The sequence below is a fragment of the Limulus polyphemus genome, unplaced genomic scaffold, assembly GCF_000517525.1.
Source record: "Limulus polyphemus unplaced genomic scaffold, Limulus_polyphemus-2.1.2 Scaffold4235, whole genome shotgun sequence".
NCBI lineage: Eukaryota > Metazoa > Arthropoda > Merostomata > Xiphosura > Limulidae > Limulus > Limulus polyphemus.
In genome coordinates this window covers 15,179-38,186 of record NW_013669845.1, presented here as the reverse complement: position 1 = coordinate 38,186, position 23,008 = coordinate 15,179, and the positions used below count along the sequence as shown (strand labels likewise).

General features: G+C 35.5%; 1 protein-coding gene across 8 annotated transcripts in view; it reads right to left on the bottom strand.

The window, feature by feature from the left end:
• LOC106470819 (probable E3 SUMO-protein ligase RNF212) overlaps positions 1 to 23,008 on the bottom strand; it is an 83,790-nt gene that overhangs the window by 46,088 nt on the left and 14,694 nt on the right. For 6 of the 8 annotated variants that reach the window (XM_022399461.1, XM_022399460.1, XM_022399456.1 and 3 more), the window contains 2 exons: positions 2,321 to 2,462; positions 1,868 to 1,929 (listed from right to left, as the gene is read on the bottom strand). In XM_022399461.1, the coding sequence (XP_022255169.1) occupies positions 1,868 to 1,929; positions 2,321 to 2,429 (171 nt within the window). In that variant the 5' untranslated portion in view covers positions 2,430 to 2,462. Of the gene's footprint in view, positions 1 to 1,867; positions 1,930 to 2,320; positions 2,463 to 7,018; positions 7,455 to 14,163; positions 14,589 to 23,008 lie in introns of those variants that run through there. The other 2 variants (XM_022399457.1, XM_022399458.1) reach the window with 2 other exon arrangements.

Here is a 23,008-nt window from a genome sequence, read left to right as displayed (position 1 = left end):
AAGCCAAAAGTGGTGCATGCCAACAGGCTTTGGCGTTATCAAGGTCCAGGACATTTCAGTTGGGACGAAGTGGAAAACAGAACAAATGACGCTGCCGAAGACGTGCCACCTGACGAAGCCACCATCGAAGAAAAAACTCTACTCAGTTTTGAGGAAGGGAAACGGTGAAGCTCTTGGTGAAGTTACTACCACTGATGTGACTGTTACCGATGATGGGCCATTTACTGATGAAGCAGATGAACCCCACATGAAGCAGAAGCCAACAAGACGGAGACCAGTATGGAAGAAGATACGTCCCGTAAAATTAAGAGACTTTGTCGAATTGTAATTTTGTGTTTGTAATTCTGTACAGTTAATTAAGTTATTGTTAATTTTTATTGGTTTATCATATGTGGTTATTGTTCGGGACGAACAATATTAAGGAGGGGCAGGTGTTGCGTCAGCGAGTCACATGACTACTATGACGCAACGCTTCTACAACTATCATGTACTTTGGCGAATGTTCAAGTTCTTACTAGATATAGGGTAGGCGGATATATATAAGAGGGGACAACGTGACGCGGGAAGAGATAGATAGAATAAACCAGTTTTATTAAGTAAAGGCTTGTGTCGCTTAAGTTTCGTCGGAATGAAGTTACGGAAAATCAATTAAAAAAACGGAGACGTAACAGTATGATGATAACATCATTTATACCAGAATTATGATGTTTTATTAGCTTATGTTAAATACAGAAGAAACAAATAGACTTTTCAATTCCACTACATCCTTTGCAGTACCTTACTTAGTACTCTACAAAAGCAGTGGGTGTAATATACTAAGCCATTTTTGTTGTAGGGTTGCAAGAGAATAATAACAATAAAAACTACAAATGGGGCATTTTGAGCAATTTTTTTTCCTTGCAAGTCTAACATGCATGCCTATTTTTGTGCATTTTATGTGTGTACAACCTTAGTAGTCAATAGTAAAGGTTTTAAAGTGTTGTTTGAACTGAATCTTAAGTGTTTAGGATGCTTTTTGCCCAAACGTTCTATTAGGATTTTGTGCAATCCCTTGCCATCCCTATTATGAACCACTACCATATTTCATGATTATGCAGTTTGGTCTGTTTTCAATTTTGAGCAAAGCTACATGAGAGCCACCTGCATTAGCCATCCCTAATTTAGCAGTAAAAGACTAGAGGGCAGGCAGCTAGTCAACACCACCCACTGCCAACACTTGGGCTACTCTTTTACCAATGAATAGTGGGATTGACCTTTACATTATAACATCCCCACTGCTGCTAAAAGGGCAAATATTTGTTGGGATGGGGGTTTGAATCCACAACCCACAGATTGTGAGTTGAGCACCCTAACCATCTGATTATGCAAAGAAAAATATTACTAGTAAAAACTAAACAAACACTTAAAAAATAGGAATTGAACCACAAAAATTACTAAGTATTTAGGTGATCCTTTATATTATTTTAATAACTATTTCAACTTAGAATAAGTAGTTTGCTCTCTTGTTATTTGCTACTATTTTATACCATTATTTAAACGTTGTTGTTTTTTAACCTCGTAAAACCTGATAATGCTTGACTGATATGGTAGAACAATGTATTTTATCTGAAGGGATATATGTTATTGGAATTCTGAATTAATGTTAACTTTATTTTCTCCTGCTGGTGATTTCACATTTGTCAACTACATTCATTCATCTAGCATACAAAATTAATTCAGTATTCAATGGTTTGTGGAACAGCAATACTATATAAGCATTTAAATTTTCATTAGTAGCATGATATAAAATACTCTTGTTTGTTAATTGAACAAGTCCTGACAATGCTATACAATAAAGTGCATGTAAAAAGATAAAAATAAAATTTACCTCTGTTGAAAGGAGAATAGATCTGCAAGAATTTCCACAGATCATGCATCTGTCTCTCACACCTGTAATTGGAATTGCAACAATTCACCATGGATGAAATAGAAATAATATATAAATGAAACTGTGAAAAGATGATATGTTTTCATCCCCTTTATTTTAATTTCTAACATGTTCTAGCTAAAATTTGTTTAAATATCTTTCTAAAGGACAACTTAATAAACTACTGTATGTTACTGGATCATCAAACAAGACAATTAGAAACTGCAAATACTGACCCTACATCAAGTGTCCTTTCTGCTCTTTATATCCCAAAACATACATAATATGTTATACAGACATATAATTACCATTAATTTTTCCCATGAAACTTTTTATTAAGCTTATACTGATAACATAATTTATGCTAACATTGCATCATCTTACTTTTGTTTTTACTCAAAAATATTTACATACATCTGGAAAGACAGTCACTGCAATAAATGTGCCCACAATTCGTCAGAGAAAAGTTTTTGCCACTTCTAGGAAGATTATAGCAGGAGTTACAGTGAATCCAGTCTGTCATGTTCGGGTTCTACTAAAGACCTGAGGTATCCAACTAAAAATCATAATTATTAAAAAAGTTACTTAAGTTATTCATGACCAACTCAATTCCTTTTTTGATAATTTGACACAAGCAAGAAACATAGAAAATTACCATAATTTTATTCCTTATTAAGAAGAAAAACAAGATACTACAAAATAAAATCAAAGTGAGACAGTTTACAATAAAATAAATAAGCATATAACAATTTGATTAAGATAAAAAATCAAACTGCATAGCCTAAATACAGATGTATATAAAGAGTTGAATTTCAGCTGTGTCACATTTGCAATTGTGCAAAATATTTTCAGCAAGAATCTTGAATAAATATATCTGGCATATTTAGAAACTGATGTGTCAAAAAGTTAATTATTAGATGTTTTACTAACATTTTCAATAGTTATGTTAAATGATTATGTTGGGTTTATAGTAAACAGAACATGGTCCCAGTCAGTAAAGTGTAGTATAAAAGTATTACAGCTCTAAACCTTACATAATTTAAAATAATTATATTTGAATATGTGCAGGAATATTTTTCAAACTTCTAACACAAATACCTGTGTTTTGTTACATGTCCTATGTGGATAGAATGTGTCCAACCTTGGTTTGAGCTACTCCCATTATTAATTTTGTTCACACAGCAGGAAATCTGTCCAAGAACTAAGTATCTTTTCTTGTGGCATCTGCATATATTAAATTGAAGAGCTAGCCTCAAATAACTTGGTGATTCCTTGGTAAAATGCGAAAGTTGGATAACCTGCGTCTCCATTTCTACCAATGGGACTAATAACATTTTGTGAATTGCTTGATATGATGGGAGTACTGGTGAAGTTTGGAACTATACATAATACAAAACAACACTTTCCAGTTGTTGTGTCTTTGTTACTGTAAACTGTGAAGTTTAAGTGACATGAGCCCTTTTTTCCTTCTTTGGAAATACACAGAACTCAGCCAAGTCGAAAGAAATAACATTTCATGTGTCATTTATTTTTTGTTCTTTCAGTAGAAATAAGAGTGCAAGTTTTGTGTACAGCCACAGTTTTGTTTGTTATTGTTTTACTTATTCACACTTTACTTAAAAGTGTGCTATTGTTAATTATATTTAGTAGTTAGATGTGTTTTACTGTAAATACACAAATGCTTATAAGTACATTTAAGGTTTGTGTATTGGTAAGCTGTATAGCTCTTAGGAGCAAATGAGTATTTTTTGCTTTTTTTTTATATTTAGTATCATAAGTCACTACACAAGAAAACTTAAATTTATAATGATTAAAATTATCATTAATTGGCTACCCTCACTGTTAATGTTTTTGGTCATAATCCCAATAATATCTTATAGAGATCAGTCAGCATAAAATATGTAGGTTATGGCAAAAATCATATACTAAGTTAACAGTGTTTTCATGTTACTGGCAGATTTACTTGCTCATTTAGAAGCTATGACAACTCCTTTATGAATGTAAGATGCAGCTTGTCTGTCATGCCAATGTCTATTAATATGATTCTTTTAATATAATTTTTACAATTTTGAAAGCAGAAAGTATTATTACTGATAAGCTACACAGCATTTTTCTTTTCTTTTATGTAACTTGTAAATACAAAATATGAATTTTTGTCTGTTTTGTTGTTGTTAAGCACAAAACTGCACAGGGTGTTATCTCTGCCATGCTCACCACCATAATTAAACTCTAAATTTTAACATTAATAACCCCCAAACATTCCACTGAGCTATCCTGGAACCACTATTTATATAACACATATACATATAATATATCTCAAGGATGATGGAGCATATGGATATGAAATTTGCTGGCTTTAAAAAATTCCTGTACCTGAGCCTTGTGTCTACACCCTAACCCTTAAATTACCAACTTGTTTATATATCATTTACTATTAATGGGATTTACATACTACATCTTGTTGAATAATGTATGTTTTTACCTGAAAAACACTCAGAGTAAAAAAACAACAAAAAACATGGGTGAAATCAGTCATTTTGTATGTAAAATACAATGGAAATCCCAGCAGTAATTACTAGGATTAACTGTAGTTTTCAAAGGATTTCTGCTTAGTGTTTTTTGTGAGATTCATATGTTATTAGAGATCCCATACCAACAAAGTCATGGGCTCACTAGCATGTTAATGCATAAGAAGTTTAAAAAAATTTTTGTTTGTTGTTAAGTACAAAGCTACACAATGGGCTACTTGGGCTGTGTCAACCACAGATAGAAATCTGATTTTTAGCATTATAAAGTGCTCAAACTTATTGCTGAGCCACTAGGGGCAAAAATGCTGTAAAAATGTGAGAAGACTCAATTAGTAATTCTGGTACCAAGTGAGCTTAAATGTTTGGTATATCAATTTACTATGCATTTCTAGTTTATAGCGTTCTTGGTTAGACACCTGTCTCACTGAATACAAACCAGATCTATAAGTAAAGTATTTTGATGATACATTTTTACTCTTTTGAAGCCCTAATCACAGCAAACAATTCTTGGATTATTTAAATTTGAAACACCCTAACATTAATTTTACTTGTAAAACTGAAAAAATTAGTAAATTGCCTTTTCTTGATATCCAAATTAACAGATTAGATAACCAGTTTACAAAATCTGTTTATCGTAAGAAAACATATACAGGCTTACATACTTGTTTTGACAGTTTTATTCTGGCCTCCTTTAAATATAATCTTATACTCAGTCTTATCAACAGAACATATAACATCTGTTCTGACTACCTCTCTCTCTTCATACCAAAATCACCACCTAACAGAACATTCTAATAAGCAACTGCTATCCCTTGCATTTTATTCAAGCCCTAACACGCAAGTTGCTTTCTCACAAATTTCAACACCAAAAGAAACCATATACTGTTGACAAATATCCATTAAGACCACTCATTCCTTTTTTTAGGTAAGCAAAGTTTCATAGTAAAGTCACAAATTTTAAGAATAATTAAAACATTTTATCCACAAGTTCAACTACATATTATATTTAAATCACCTTTCAAAATACAAAACCTATTTTGATCTAAAGACCTATTGCCTACCCGTACGAGTTGCAGGATTGTTTATAAATACACATATGGTGGCTGTAATGCCACTGACATTGACAAAACTATATGCCAATTACACCTGCAAACCTATTGGAGTATCAAGCAGAACTGGTAAAAATCTATCAAATCCACTAAATTTCACAAATCACACACATAATGAAAACAACAACCACCCCATCTTGATTACGAATTTTAAAGTTATCTCATCTGGATCATCATCTCATCTCTTTTAATTAAAGAAAGTTTATGTAGTATAAATTAACTCCCAACTTTAAATAATAACACAGCTTCACAACAATTAAGTCTGTATTGAATAATCTGTATAACATTGTTACAATTGTTTCATTACCCTATTCTTTCTTGTTTATTTTTTAATGTACTTCATCCTTTTATTCTGTATTTTAATTACTCTTTATAAAATGTTCGAACTTTATAAATTTTTGTACCTAATATTTTACCCTGTTCAATATAGCTTGCCGAAGATGGAATATGTATGATTTCCCAAAACGTTCATGAATTAAATGTTTTTTACTGTACACACAAGTCAAATGTTAAGGTTGTTCTACTGTTCATCATTATAGTATCTATTTTGTACATGTTCAGGTTTCACATAACTCATGGTCATGGTCAAGTAAGCTGTTAAGCTGATTTCATTCTAACTGCCTTTATTATTCTAAAATAAATAATACCTGTTCCGCCTAGGGAGGGGATATTGCTACAAAACTGCATGCTGTATCCTTAAATTGTAGTTCAGGTGGTATCTACAGATTTCCTCACATGTGTTCGAATGAGAATACCTAGTTACATGAGTATGGTCACTCTGAATAAATACAATGTTTCTTGCAAACTAGGGAACACTGGATTCAGTTTGAACAGTTAAATATAGAGGATCCTGTAGAAGCAATGTGTAAATAAAAGCAACTACACATGCTGTGTTTGTGCTTTACATCATTTATAATGAATTATTTGATGTTTCATTTATTATCATGACTCAGTTACTCAGAGATTTAGCATTACTTCAAAATCATTATCTTTACCACTTTTTTGTTATTAAGCAGCCAATCCAATGCTCTATAGTTAATTAAATTATACATGGATATAACATACATGTAACTTAGTGACAACTGTAGTGAAAGAATAACAACATTTAAAATTTGCATTTTTATGCATATACTGAGTAATCCTTTACACAAACATAGAATAACATAAAAAAAACAATATGGGACTGCTTTTAACTATAATTTTAGATTAAAATTATATAGTTGAATGTTTGTATGTGTAATTGGCAATGTTAAAAAAATAAAAATATCAGTTCTAAATAACACTCTATCATCAGTAGGGTTTTTGTTTACAAGTTGTATTATAAAAATTGTTGATGAATGGATTACCAGAACAGTTATTAACTAGAGGTAAATAGTTATTAATTGGCTTTAATTTCATCAAAACTGAAATGAAACTATTTGTATAAAAAAAAATTCATTTTTAATATTAATGTCAGAGGGTTGAAAGTGACCTACGGGCAGTGATCATTTACACATTGTATCGAGGAAGATTAGCTGTGGTCAATGCCACCTGCCCCGAGTGCCATGGTGGAAGTTGGAGCAGGCTGACTGGCTCTCCTTCACTGCTCTCTCAGAACTTGATCCTGCTGTCATTAATCTACCATCTATTAACAACTGCATGGAGGCAGTAGCTGTTCATTCTATCCCCAAAACCTTGACATGTTTCCCACAGTATCCTTGTCCGTGGAAGGCATGAAAGGCTCAGAAAAGGGCCTGGGATACCTTTCACTCTTTCTCCCACCTTCTTGGTCATCAAGTCTTGGTTTGAGAGATCATCCCTTTCCTTTCAAGCAGATTGTCTCTATGAATATAATCGTCCATTTACACTGGTGGAACTTCAGCGCGCTCTTCATTGGTCTGGCAGTACATCAGTCAGACCTGAGATGCTGTGCCATCTCTTTCCTGTCTCTCTTGCTCTTCTGGTTGTTTTTAATCAGATTTGTCAAGAGAATGTGTTTCCTGATGTTTGGTCCAAGGGTGTTGTTCTCCCTATTTCAAAGCCTGGGAAAGATCCCAAGATTCCTTCTAATTATTGTTCTATTGCTTTGACTAGCTGTCTCTATAAGATCTTGGAGAGGATGGTTAATGCATGTCTTGTTTGGTACCTTGCATCAAACAGCCTTCTCTCGCCCACCCAATGTAGTTTTCATCAACAGTGCTTCACCACAGACCACCTGATTTGTTAATCAGAGAAGCTTTCCTCAAAAGAGAGCAAGTTTTTCTTCTTTTCTTTGATCTTGAGAAGGTTTATGACATTAAATAGGGGTGTGGAATTTTACAGTACCTCCATTCTGATGGGTTACATGGCCACTTACCCATTTTTATTTGTAACTTTTTACTGGACAGGTGATTCCAAGTCCATGTGGATTCAATCCTTTTCCAATCCTTCACACAGGAATTTGGAGTCCTTTAAGGCTGTGTCTTGCGTGCCACACTTTTCAGTTTAAGATTAATGCTATTACTCAACAACTTCGCCCTACTGTTGCAAACGGCCTCTTATGTTGATGACTTCCACATTTCTTGTTGGTCATCAAACATGAGATATATTGAGCAGCAGCTTCAGACTTCTCTCACTTGTTTTTTGGAGTGGGCAACAGGAAACAGTTTCACTTTCTCTTCTTCAAAAACCACAGCATGGTTAACACCCCGAACCTGAGCTCAGTCTCAGTGGTGTTCTTCCCTTGGTTCCTGAGACGGAGCTCTTGGGGCTTATCTTTGACTACAAGCTCCTTTTATTCCTCACATTAAGCAGCTTCATATCAATTATACAAGGGCAATGAACATCCTCCATGTCCTCTCTTCCACTTCTTGGGGAGTGGATCGATCTATCACACCATCATACAATCCAAGCTGGACTATGGGTCTCTAGTTTATGGTTCTGCTTTGAAAATGTTGGACCTTGTCCACTATCTGGGGCTTTAGCTCTGCACAGGACTTTCTGCACTTCACCAGTCCAGAGTTTGTACACTGAGTCCCACGAACCTCCTCTTCACCTTCAACATTTGCAACTTTCTTTACAATATGCTACCAAACTTTGATCCTTACCACAGCATCTCACTTAGGGTTGTGTCTTCCTTCCTCGATGGACTGTGCTCTTTCAGAATAGATGGTCTGTCATTCCTCCTTTTGTCCTACATATCCAGGCACAGCTGGCTTAACTGGGTCTATCATTGGATGATATTGCAGAGTATGATGATCAGCTTATCCTACTATGGCTCATTACCATCCCCACCTGTGATCTTTCTTTGAGTCATCTCAGGCAGGCAGATACTCCTGATTGGAAGTACTGTCTTCCGTTTGCCAAACATCTTTTGAACCATTTTTCTGTTCGCATTTTTACGAAAGGTTCAAAATCAGGTGTCTCTGTGGGATCTATGGAAAGTGAAATGTGTAGTACAGGATGGTACTATGCACCTGCTACCCCCTTAATTAAGATGTAGTTTTTCAAAATTATTATATTTCAATATGGATGCATGTTTTCATTCAAGTAACACTAACTTTCCCTGTTTCAAAAGCATGCAATATGTGGGTTCTCTAATTGGCAATTAACAGACTTTCATGGTGTCCATAAATGTAAACAGAAAATGTATTGTGAGTGAACGTTACAACGGTCAGGGCAGCCATGCCCAACCTCAACTCTAAATAGACACAAATCTTGAAGGTGTCACGTTTCATTCACAAAATTTGCTTTTTGTGTTTTGTTTCTATTTATAAAACCAAGTTTGTACTTATAATTAAAGATATATTTAATATTAGAAAAAATTCCACAAGATTTCAATACAGTGGTGCAGAGAGAGATGTTTACAGTATTAACTTCCCTTTTTTAAACTTTAAAGTCTTTGTTTTGAGTTAATGAAACCTTTAATTGTAACACTTTTATTTTTGTTCAACTTTGACTTTTTGTAGTACTGTTTTGTGCATTATTTTCACATGAATTAAAGTGCACTGTTAACTTGACTTTAACTTTTACTAAATGAACATTGTCTGATTCACTTTTGAGTTTAGTGTTTACCAAAATTTTATTTTATTTAACATAGGTACTTTAACTTTAGGATTTCACTTTTATTTTAAAGCTTTATAGGTCTTAGCTTAATTTAGAGGTAGGACACACCATACTGATAAGAGCTTTTAAATAGTCTTCATGTTGCTCTTATCAGTTCAACATTCCCAACTGAACATTTGACCTTGTTTCATATATTGTTTTTGTAACTGTTTTGTATTGTGAATTTTTTATTCAGTAAATAAACATTTGTGTACTTGTGTACTCATGTAGTCTTTCTTCTTGACGATCTCGCCCCAGTGGCATGCAGTATGTCTACGGACTTACAACGCTAGAAACAGGGTTTTGATACCCATAATCAGCAGAGCACAGATAGCCCATTGTGTAGCTTTGTGCTTAACTAGAAACAAACAAACAATCTTGACAATCTCAGCTGTAGATCAGAGAGAGAGCACTATATTCCATAGTCCCATGTCCTTTGAACCTCCACTTAGTCAGTCTAACTGACTACTTCACAGGATTGAAATTGGATTACCCGGAATACCATAAAGTAGTAGAGTAGGGGAAATTTTGGTGCCATGATCAAGAATATTGGCAAAGCAGAGTACAGCATTCTATCTGAGAGGGTTTAGCAGCCAAACATTTTAAACATTCTATTGAGCACTATAATTATCTAACATGGAGATGATTTTTTCTATTATGAGACAAATGGGTATACAACCTGGAAGGAAAGGAAACTGGTGCCAGGGCTGAAAGGTATGCAGGAAGGGTGGTCAGATTTGGGAGTGGAGTTCTCTCTTTGATATTAGACTTTTACTGATACATTAAAGGCCTATGATGAACATCACCCTGTAACTGAGAACTTTGGATGGAAAGAAAGGGCTATCTGGGATATAAAGGTCTTTGAACCCTCTCTCAGGTTGAGCCCAGGTAGCAGAAGCTCAAATAATCAAGCATCATCAGGTTGACCTGAGACCAAAAAAGGTGATTTCTACAAGACCATAAGGTAATCAATGCCCAAAGTAGCACTATTCCAACTCTGGTTGAGGTCACTTACAGGTCAGAGGCATAAGATACCACTGGGTACAAGTTCCACCAGCATGAGTTGTTTTACCAGCTGGTGAGCATCCAGCAATGCTGATGACAATTGTGGTAGCAAAGAAACATAGAGTGAATAGAGGCAGCCTGTTGCTGAGCCAAGAGTCATTTGACTGGTGAAAGTGAAAAGGAGGAGAGTCAGGGACAAAGGCAAAGACCTTTCCCAAGCAAGAAACTGGCTAATTACTGAACCCAGATTCAGAAGTTAGATGCCATTGGTGGTGAATAGCCACCAAAAGAACCTGTTTCTTGGTAGATGACTTAGCAGGTTCTCACTGATGAAGGTACACAGCTTTCCTGACAGCAAAGATAGAGGTGCAGTTGGTGGACAAGTTCTGCCAATCTGAGCTACAATGCCAATAAGTAATGCAACAAGCACCTAGGGAGAAAGAATGTGATCTTTGGGGCAGCAGATACCTTCTATATGATTGAAACAAGCTACTGTGGCAAGCACAGATCATGTGGAAACCCAGGAATTTGTATGACAGGCAACTCCAAGAACTGGAGTCTATACTCAACCAAGTGTAGAACTTCTGGCCCATGCGAACTTGATGACTTTCCCATCAAACCAGACTGTCCATTCCACAATAGACTATGCCTCTACAAAGGAAAAACCCAGGCTGAAACCATATAAGCCTATGGTGGAAGTGAAGTAGACATCCCCCAGTTAGTGAGAGAGAGGCCACTGAAGGGCTGGGCCATGTCTGGGATTATTCCAAACATTTTTGTCTGGAACAAGCAGATTTGGGGACATGTAGTGTTATGTCTAATAACAAATCTATATGGCCCAGGTCTTGATTTCATCAGGTATTGATGAGGAGGGTCAAGTTCATAGCTGCAATGTCATAGTCATAGCTGTTTTAGCTTTAGCAATATTTGTATGCAAAGACTGCTTTAGAGGAGGGGTGCAAAGGATGCAAATGGATGTGGTCTTCATCATAAAAAAAAGTAAAGATAATTTGAAGCTGTAATATAGGTATAGGCCACAGAATAGGAATGTATGGAACCCCCCAAGTTGACTAACATGGTTCTGGTGATTTATGTAACTTATAAATCCAAATTCATTTTGATGATTACAGAAAATTAAATCTAGTGCTGCACAAATTGCCAAATGTGTAATTTTAATTTTGTATTCATAGCCTATTCTGTTTGCTAATGTATTTGTTCAATCTGAACTGAAACTTTCTAAAAACCATATACAGGACTACCACTAATTCACAGCTTACTTAAACCTATGTGTATTTTAGACTTCAGAAATGAGCTACTCCCTCTGAAAAAAATCTTGGTGATGCCTATGTAGTAAATTATCATACTCTTCATAATGGCTACCAAAGTCTAATAAAAATGTCAAGTATTTCTGTATGATACTTTCTTTATCAGTTGTAATGTGTTTATCACCTCATTACCTGAAGGTTTTGGTGTTTATAGGTTAAATACCACTTTACATAAAATAGTAGTAACAAAAAGGTTTTACAAATGAAAACAAAGTAACTGGTAACTTCACCAGTAAGAGACATATTAATTTTGTGTAAAAAATTTATTATTCAGTAAATAATTTTTCTTAACTTCATTGTTGTTAATAATGATTTTCTTGAGTATGTTATGCATTAATGGATTATGTCTTCAGCTTTGCTTATTCATTCTTTATATTGGTTTACTTGTAAATTAATTTCTTTTAAACACCATTTATTTGAAACGTTATTGAATGATTTACAAATTACTTGTGCAATTCCAGTTAACTTTAGTGCCTTTCCAAACTTTTTGACTACTATACTTTTACCTCACATTTATATTTGTGTAAACATTAAAATTTACTTCAGTGCAAGTCATTTCCAAGCCCTAAAGCACAAAGTTTATTACTTGCGTAATGACTGAAATAGTCATGAATGTCACCCATCCATATCTAGTTTACGACATATCTTTAGTCAGATATAATTAAGTAGTTATTTTCAAATTTTTCATGTAGGTTTTCTGTAGGTAGTATAGCATTATTGTTAAATGGTTGCCTAAAGGCCATAAATGCATACTAATCAGTTCACTAAAGTAAAATTGGATTTGCCAATGGATATAAGTTCGTATCACTTTGGTCCTGTGTTTGAATCCAAGGGAGGGGGGGATGACCCCATTTCAAAGGATGATTCAGATTAAAACTTATCTGTCAGACATCAGTGTACCTCAATACCACAGATTAGTTCAAAAGTAGCATTTTGGTGCCATGGATATTTGAAAGAATTGGAAACCCTAATTCTGATTAATTGATTATTTTTGTGATAATTTTATCATAATTTTGATTAATCAACTATTGGAATAATCAAAAACAATTATAATCAGAAGAAACACTACTTTTGATTAATTGATTATTTTCATAACAATCACTATAATCAGAACTTTGATTAACTGATTAGTTTTATTTGACACTACTTGATGTAATTACTGCTCAAGGTAATTGATTAATTTGCCCAGCTCCACCTCCAAGCCAACAAGGCACACTGAAGATGCCCCTACACCACAACTAGTGGCTGAAAGCAAAGCAGAATGTATCACATAATATGACTGTATGCAACATATTTGTGTTGTTTCATTCTGCTCAAGATTTCACAAAAGCACACCATATTTGTCTGAATGTAAGAGACTCCAAATTTTTTGTAGAAAAGGACTCCTCATAACCACATTAATCTGCATAAGGCTTTACCTAAGGATGCCACATTTTTAAGTATGCATATGTCTCTGGACCCTTAGAGGAAGATGAATGTTCCCCTAAATGCACAGCCTCTTAGCTACACAGCAGTAAAGTAGCTAATAGATGATACCTGTCTGAACCTCCATTTAATTATGGTGGTGATACGAAGCACATCAACCAATCAGTGTTAATGGGGTAAACTAACAAGAACTTGAAACATTTTTTAAGCATTTCAAGCAAGTTTATGCTTGGTATCAATGGGCTCAGGGAGGTAATGCCATGTCTGATGCTGAGTCTAGAAGGTCCTGAAACTGATGCCCCAGAACACTTAAATGAGAAGCAATCTGTAAAGAAAAGAGCAATTCACAGGACAAAATTCAAGACTTGAAGGTGAGGTTTCCATGAGAATTTGACTACTTATGCTGATGATTTAAACAGATTGCATGGGAATACCTTCCCATGCATGTCTCCCATAGACCATGATGAGATATTCATCAATAAGTTCATTGAGCCCATGAGGTACCACACAAACCTGAGAGACATCTCATCTCTCATAAAGGCAGTTTCCATGGTGATGCAAGTTGAAATGGTAATTTGAAACTGCATAATGGAGCACCAGAAGAAATAAGCAGCCAAGCGTTGGACCGTATGGTCCCCCCCCCCCCACTGAAAAGGGCATCCAATCTAGTTCCTTTCTATAAAATCCAATTCAATAATGTAGATTTAAAAATGAAATTAGTTCCTAAATTCAAAAGAGTTCCAAACTAATATTAGAATAATTCCATTATCTTATCAATAGATAATATGATTTAAATTTAATACTTCGAATGCATCTTTGGATCTCTCTGTCTCGTCTCAACTCTTCACCTGTACACATCATTGACAGCCACAATATCTCTGCTCATCACCAACAACTGCTGGAAAAAAAGGACCTTCATCATGCATTCTCCAACCTCCCTCACAGCTCTCTCTCAAAAACTTTCCGTCAATGTTGCTAAACATGATCAATCACTGTAGCTAATTATTATTCTCAAACATGGAGTTAAAGGAGAACAACCATTCCAGAGCACCCCTGTTGAGAAGAGCAGACAACTATCACATTGTTTTTCCTTCCTTCAAACTAAATTCCTGCCATTAAGTTTTTTTTTTTGGTGCAACCAACACAGTTCCCTGGCCCAGTTCTCATGGCTTAACCACATATGCAACCAGTGTTGGACTCCCAAACTAGGTTGCAAAGGAAGGAGCCTTTGCTTTAATTGTGACTTTACAGGTCAATGGTTTCATAATTGTCTAGACCCTGTCATCAGGCAAGACTATATGATGCACACAACTTTCAGACTGATACCACAACAGATGCAAGAAGGGTGATGGTGAGTAATTTCCACTGAATAATTTACTTGTTTCAACTAGTAGGGTCTAGGTGAGTGCAACACCTAGCTCACATCTGATAACATGGTGGCTGGTTTGGAAAAACATGGACTGGACATCACATGTTATGTGCCAATCATAGTATATGGGCATGAGGTTGAGTTTCTAGTGGATACTGGCATAGCCAAAAGCTTACTTGACTTTGCAGTTTATTAAGCACTATGTGGAAAGCCACCACTGTAGCCAGCAAGTGTAATCTTTGGTCTAACAAATGGCATTAAGTGGGAGTGACTGACAGGCATGTTTTACACCTCCTCTTGGCAACGTTAAACACTAAACAAAGGCAGTTGCCTTATCTGGGATGAAGCATTGGTTTAAAGGATGTACATACTGTAGAAACTGTCAATCAGTTTTACTTGAGCAACAAGCAATCAGCAATTCTACATAAAATGAGTGTATAGAAAATGAGAAAATAAACCTACCTCTAAAGTATAATTAAGAAGTGATCTTATTCAAATATTAAATACTAAGTTCAAATCTGCTTCTTGATAAAGCTTTATTGATTGAACCATACAAAAAACTGGTTCTCCAAGAAATGGTCAAATGTCTGATGCTGCTATTTATTAATTGTGAGGTAACAGGCTTGGTAACAGTTTACATCTGTTTCTACTTTATTCTGTTGTTTTATTGCTCTCTGAACTATGTCTAACATATAGTCCTATCATACAAGTTGTACAACTATTGCTGTATTGATTGATGTGATGCACAGGCTAATTGCAACCATACCTCATGGATACATTTTTCTTTTTTTCCTTATTTAACCTAACTTTCTCTAAGCTTCTCATTTTTACATTTTAGTTACTTTCATACCAATATATATAAAATATACATAAAAAGTTAACATTTTCTTTCATTGAAAATGTATTTCTGATAGGTACTTACCTACTTTCACCAAAAGCTATCTCAACCTTGTTTTGCCCACTGAACATTGCTAAAATTTTATCACTAACAGTGCACCAGTCTTTTATACCTTTATTTTCACATCATTTCAGAACATGTGACTACCCTCCACCAATCATACTGGGCCATCTATACTAGTGCAGGTAACTCCCTCTACTATTCTAGTACAATCCTCACTTTCCAGAATTGGCAGGTACAAACTAGAAACACTGGCATATCAGTGGAAAGGAAGGGTGGAAAGTGGGTGAAAAGAGGTAAGTACCTATCGGAAATACATTTTCAGTGTTAGAAAATGTTAACTTCCAAAACAATACCACCTCCTATCACTCAAAACTAGAATCCCACATTGCAAAGGTGAAGGGTCCAGTGAAGGCACAACACTATTCAATCGAGTAGAGAGCAACTGCCTTGAAAGAACAGGTGTGCCATAATAAGAAAAGAAGGTACACCTATGGGGTGTAGCACTACTTCTGGAACAGGTATGCTCTTTGCCCACTAATACATATAGGGCAGAATGTAATAAGCAGGCACCATGTCAGGTAATACAGAATCAGCCCATTGTCAACAGATAGTACATAATTCATCCACATATGTAGTAAGCATTAGAATGGGACATAGTGATAGTTAGACATTGTAAGGTGCCTGATAATTAGATATAGGTATACTTGGCTAAGGCTAAAGGACCGTAAATTGTACATGAATAGGCCTAGTGAAGTCCAGGCAAAAAACATCCAAGGGAAGTGCCTTTGGATACGTCAGATTATGCCAAGTGTGGTTCATCCAGGCAAAACATCCAGTGGAAGCACCTTGCATAAGCTTGAAAGATTAACAAGTGCGGTCCACACAGGCAAAAACATCCAGGGGAAGTACCTTGAGATATTTCAGATTATGCCAGGTGTGGTCCATCTGGGCAGAAAACATCTAGTGGAAGCACTTTGCATTAAAAATGTATATTGTGATCAACAAGTGAGGTCAGCCCAGGCAAAAACATCTGAGGGAGGCACCTTGGATCCAGAATATTATGTTATTGTATAGTCAATAAGTATAACAACAATAGCCCTCTTCTCACCGAGCTATGAAGTTTGATTTAGTTTATTGTACAAACCTCACTCAGGAGGAAACCTCCATGTTCCACCTCTCCAGTGGCAGAAGTGGCAAGGACTCCCATGCTCCACATACCAGCCTGAATGATCTCCTCCAAAAGACGGCAGCTACGAGCAGCCAAAGACATAAATGATCAAGTTGGTGCAAAGAAACATTACGTAGATGGTGACCTTCCATGGACACGTCAAAATATGCCATTCATATGAGTTAACCCTTTCACAACAGGCTCAATATAATATACCCGAGTTAAGTATTTAATACTATAACTTGTAATGCAGTAAGTGTATCTTCACAAAATTTGGTAGACTTTTAGCAAAGATTACAAGTCTTTTGTACACAAAAAATGAAATTTTTAATGAAGTATTTTTTATAATAGATTTGTTTGTGAAAATATTGAGTATGTTTCATTACCAGTCCAAGTGTGAAGTGATTTTTATGTTACAACTAAAAAAACTATTGTTCATCCAAAAAATCTCAAATATTATTTGTATAATCTCTAAAACCTCATAAATACATTTCAAACATTTTTTTTCAGTAAAACTATTGTTACAACAGTGGGGGTCACGTGACGAATATTCTAGAAGATTCGCTAGTGTTTTACGACAGCGGGGGTCACGTGACAAGTATTCTAGAAGATTCGCTAGTGTGTTATGACAGCGGAAGTCAAGTGACACTGGTAGCTCGTGTTGAGAGCCTAGAAGATTCTAGAACAGGTGGTATTATCGTATACAAGTGCACTAGACAGAGAGAAAAAGAGATAGTGGGGAAACAAGGTCAGCGGTTACGGTCGGCAGGAATCGAGGATAGCAGATACATAGATCGGAACTATAGTTGGCGGAGACAGACAATTAAGTCGGGCGCGGTAGAAAGTGAGTGAATTGTTGTGAACTATAGTGTGTGTAACTGTGAAAATTAAGTGCATTACAAAGTTGTATTGAAGAAGAATAAACAAGTTTTATTTAAGAAAGGACTTGTATCGCTAAAGTTTCTTCGGAAAGAAAATTTACGGAAAATTAACTAACGAACGGAGGCATAACACTATATTTTTTCTGTATATTCTCTACCCTAACTCTATGGGGTCTGTCAATCTGACTGGCCTTATAACCACCATAAAAAAATTAGGAAATAAATTTAAATTAAGCTTTTTTCGTTCTAGAATGACAACAGATTATAACACAAAAATACAAATGTTTTGTCTAAATTGCTTAAATCTCGTAAAACTATACATTCATATATATATAAATATATCATCTTTATTATATTGACCTTCCAGCCATGCCTTGCTAACAATACAGAAGTTACAATGATGCAGTGCATGAGCACTCGTGATATCGTTTCCAATAATATAAACCTGACGTTTAGTCTTTATAAAATAACTTGTCTTGGAGGTGTTTTAGTGGACTAGTATTTTGTAAAATAGTTACATTTCAATTATTATACATTATATATGTTTATACATTATTACTATTTACAAATAAGTTCTTAAACTTATTTTTCTTAAAACAGTAAATAAAGAAGTAAAGCAAACAATTATCTCTTCTAATTATGGTTATGACCATTGTACTCATTTGCTGCTTGTTGTAGGTTGCTAAGTCTTATGAAATTTCCCACATGGAGGATGTGAAAAGAAAATATTTTTTAGGTTTTATACATACATCAAAAATAATAAATTACTATATTGATACCATAAAATTCCACTATAACTTATCAAGCGTAGTAACTAAACTGTATTTGGATCTAAAAAATTATGAAATTTTGAGCTCACTAAAGACTTACCCTACCGTTTGAAATCTCGTGTGAAAAGAACGAGATTAACACAATAACATGTCAAAATGGCTGAGAAAAATCACTAGTGGGACATTCTGAGCTTTCAATTGGTTATTCGTGTCATATATAGAAGTAAGTGTATATAGGGGAGCATTTCCAAAAATGGAAAGAGGTGGGAAGGGGGGTCATTCAGTATACGAGTGATATCTTAGCAAATAGAAAAGAGGTTCTTATTTTATGTTCTAGTTTGTTAATATCGGTAGTTTGAGTTCCTAATTCATATGAAACTATGGACTTTATATTTTGACATCACAAACATTTAATTTGAACCAGTACTGGATTCAACACAATAACATGTCAAAATGGTTGAGAAAACCACTAGTGGGACATTCTGAGCTTTCAATTGGTTATTCGTGTCATATATAGAAGTAAGTGTATATAAAGAAGCATTTCCAAAAATGGAAAGGGGGGGCACTGTGTTTGATTCAGTATATGAGTGATATCTTAGCAAATAGAAAAGAGGTTCTTATTTTATGTTCTATTTTGTCAATATCGGTAGTTTGAGTTCCTAATTCATGTGAAACTATGGATATTGTATTTTGACATCACAAACATGTAATTTGAACCAGTACTGCATTCAACATATGTGACACACAAAAATCAATGGTTAGCTGTGTTCTGTTTTTTTTTAATTAAGAAATTAACTAATGTATAATACTAAAATTTGAATCATAATATACAATTTGATACCAAACTTATTGACATAAATTCCAATCTAGTAGAACAAAGAGACATGGCAGATGGACCAGATGAAAGGAACAGAAAAGGAGGGAAATAACATGGGGAAGAGAAGGCTTTCTGGAAGCGAGAGAATGGAAGGTGTTCAACAGGGTAGCCCTATAAAGATCAACAGTTGAAACAGAAACCCTGAACAACCAACCAGGTGAGGAACAGATGAACAGGATGGTCAGAAGCCATGGTGAATAGACCAGTGTCTGAAGTTAGGCCGATGCCTCTGGTACCTAGACAAGGGGGAAGAATGAATGGTACAGAAATGGAAAGACACTACACAAAGGGAGAGTCCCTGAGCTGAGGCAAGGGACCAGACAAAAGCCACACGTGAAGAAGGTGACATTTGGATGAAAAATGGATGACCGCAGTTGTCGGAGGAGTGATCAGGACAGAGGTAAGGGGCAAGGGCTATTGTTCCAGTAAGGGACAGAGCAGAGGGAACCATGTCTGAGATGGCCAATATAAGGCAACCAGCAGAACACAAAAAAGAGTGGTCTGGATAAGGGAAATGACCCTGGAGATGAGCCTGATTGGAGGTAGGCATATAGGTGAAGATCCCTCTAATTGTGACTGAAAGCATCCACCCCCAGAACTGAGGGGTGAGGAACTGGAGATCAAAAGGAAGGAAGTTTGGCATTCCAGTGAGTGGCAAATATATGTGGTGTTCCTAGTTGAGAACACACCCACAGAAATACCTAACAATGAAAGTACCACTCCATGGGGAGATCCTGGTTGAAACGGGATAAGCGATAGGCCACAAGATTCTTAATTCTGGAAACATGACATACCATCATGTGGTGGTCGTTGGCCTAGTACAGGAAATCCAGAGTCTGAAAACACAGAAATCTGGATTTAGTTCCCCCCTTCCTTAGTAATATACCTGATGACAATAGAATTGTCAAAATTAAATATAACCATCCGCCCCCACAGGAGTGGGAAGAAATGATACAGAGCCTAATGAACTGCCAAAAATTCCAGGATATGGAGAGTAAACTCTTTGACTGACCACCGATCCAAAATCTCTTGGGAATCAAGGAAAGCCCCCACCCCACCAAGGAAGCATCTGTGAACAGATGAGACTCAGGATGAGGTGTAGGAATTGGAACCCCCACCATGGTCAAGTTCCTGTCAAGCCACCAAGAAAGGTCAGCCATGATCCCAGGTGGAAGGGTGATGGGATAGTCCAAGGGATTGAGGAAGAAGTTTCACTGGTTATAAAGCATCCAATGAAGGGAATGCATGTGTGTCCAACCCATGGGAATGACAGTTTCTAATGAAGTCCACATCCCCAAAAGAGATAGAATCTCTCATACAGAAAGAGAGAAGGAGAAGTTAGGACCTTTGTGACTGAAGTGAAGAAGGCTGGTCCCCACTGAGATGGGAATTAAAGAAAACCCCCATATGAATAAAATACTGCATGGGGGTAGTAAAGAACTTCTCCAACTTGATGAGAAACTCCACCCGAGCAGCTTCTTGATGAAACGAGTGTGAGTGACTGACTGGGCATGGGAAGGGACAAGCAGTAGCCAGTCATTCATGTAAGGTGAGCCCAAGGACCCAGCGAGTGAAGATGACATGCAAAAGAGCTTACCACTCAACAAAATACATATGAAGCTGAAGGAAGACCAAATGGCAGCACCCAGAACTGGAAAGCAGAACCCTCAATGACAAACTGAAGAAAAATGATGGGACACTGTGGCAATTGGAATATGAAAATAGGCATATGTCACATCAAACTTGGTCATCCAAATTCCTGGAGAAAAAAATCACCGAAGTGATGTACGACTCCATGGTGAAGCAAGGTGTCTCCAGATAAGTATACAGCTGGGACAAATCTATGATGGATTTCCAATCTCCAGTGTTTTTGGAGACAACAAATAGATGGTAGTAAAATCTCGATTGAGTGGGTACCACCCAATCAATAGCTCCTTCGTGTAGAAGGTTTCGATTACAGACTCAGCAAGAAAACTGGACTCGGTATGATCCTGAGGAGGAGAAAAGGAAATCTGGGAAGAATATAGAGGGGGAGCAGAACTGAAGGCAGAAACCCACAGATAGAACTTGTAGAACCCATGGAACTGTCGTGAAGTGTAGCTAAAAAGACACACGAGCTAAATATACTTAGAGAAAGTACTCATGACTAACGAGCTAACAAAACTTAGAAATCTGTAGAGTCTACAAAGTACATAAAAATAACAGAACTGCAAAACTATGAAAGTTGACTTAAAACATAAAACAATAAGAACACCTAAAGTACAAAACCAATAAAGAAACTTAGAAGACAAATTACCCTTAAATATCGAACACATAAGTCCATCCAAAGAATCTATAAGACAAAGAATATGAAAGTAAAACCTACCCTGAAGAACAAGAGAATAAAAAGGCACCCAGTTAACAATAACAAATTTTGAATCAAATCTAATCCCCAATTAGATGTGGCTAGTAGCAAATAAAAAGAACTTACAAACTAAATAACATAAACAGTGAAAAGAAGTAAAAATAATGAACCAACACACCTACAAATTTAGTCAAAGTTACAATTACCCAAACAGTAAAAAAAAAAAAAGACAAAGTAATAATCAACCTAAAAACACAAGTTTAACCCTTTCTCCACGGGTGCTCTTTACTGCGCATGACACAAGGTTTTAGTGTCTAACATTCAAAATTTTATTATACTAGTTTTTGTTTACGTTATACCAATTAGAATAGCATAAAATCTTAGCTAATAATTCATATTTCAATAGTATATAAGTTTTAAGTTCTTAATTCTACAAGACAATATTTTAGGAAATCCTGAAATATGACAAATTTTGTCTTAGCATGTCATCATCCCTATTTTATCCATCACCCCTCAAAAATGTACGAAATTAAACGTAAAATACTCTCTATAAAATCATTATTGCTCAAACAGACAATAATTTTTATAGCATTCAAATGTTTGGTTACAGAGCTATCGATTGTAAAATCATACCCCTCCTGCTACACCCACTTATCACATCCTCTCTTTCACAATTCGTTGATAGTTCCTTCTTACGTTTCATTATATATTACCTATAACCAATAGAAAGTCAAGGTTTTCATCTATCATATGGCATATTGTATAATGTTGTGTTCTGAACAGATAACCATCAATTTCACTCGAAGTAGCAACATCGTTCCTGTGAGAAAGTTAACGACAAGATTGGATGAATTTGTAACAGCTTTTGTTGCATAGTTAGAAATCCAGGAAAATTTCTAGAAGTAAGTGAATTTGTTGACTTTTTGCATGTTATTAGTATATATTTTTTGGTGTATTATTTAATTAAATAAAAATTGTTAAGTGCTTTATTATAATCACTATAAAAAAATCAGGCTTAACTTTCCTCGACAATCGAGTGCAAGAAAAAAGAAGATTGGGTAAGTACTTTATTTCTTGTTTTTCATATTTATTCTTTATTTATTATTATAAAAGTAACTAAAATTAAAAGTACGGATCTTTTTAAATTATTTAAGACTAGATTAGGTAAAATAAGTAATAATACTAATAATATAATTAAAATGGTTCACAAGGCATGCACACAAGCAGCTTGTGGGTAATGTAATTCGATAGCGTAACGTGAGCTGCGTGTTCCCCAACTGGTTTACAACTCATAATGGCACGGTTAATAGTTAGACATGGTTCAAAGGGCAATAAAAC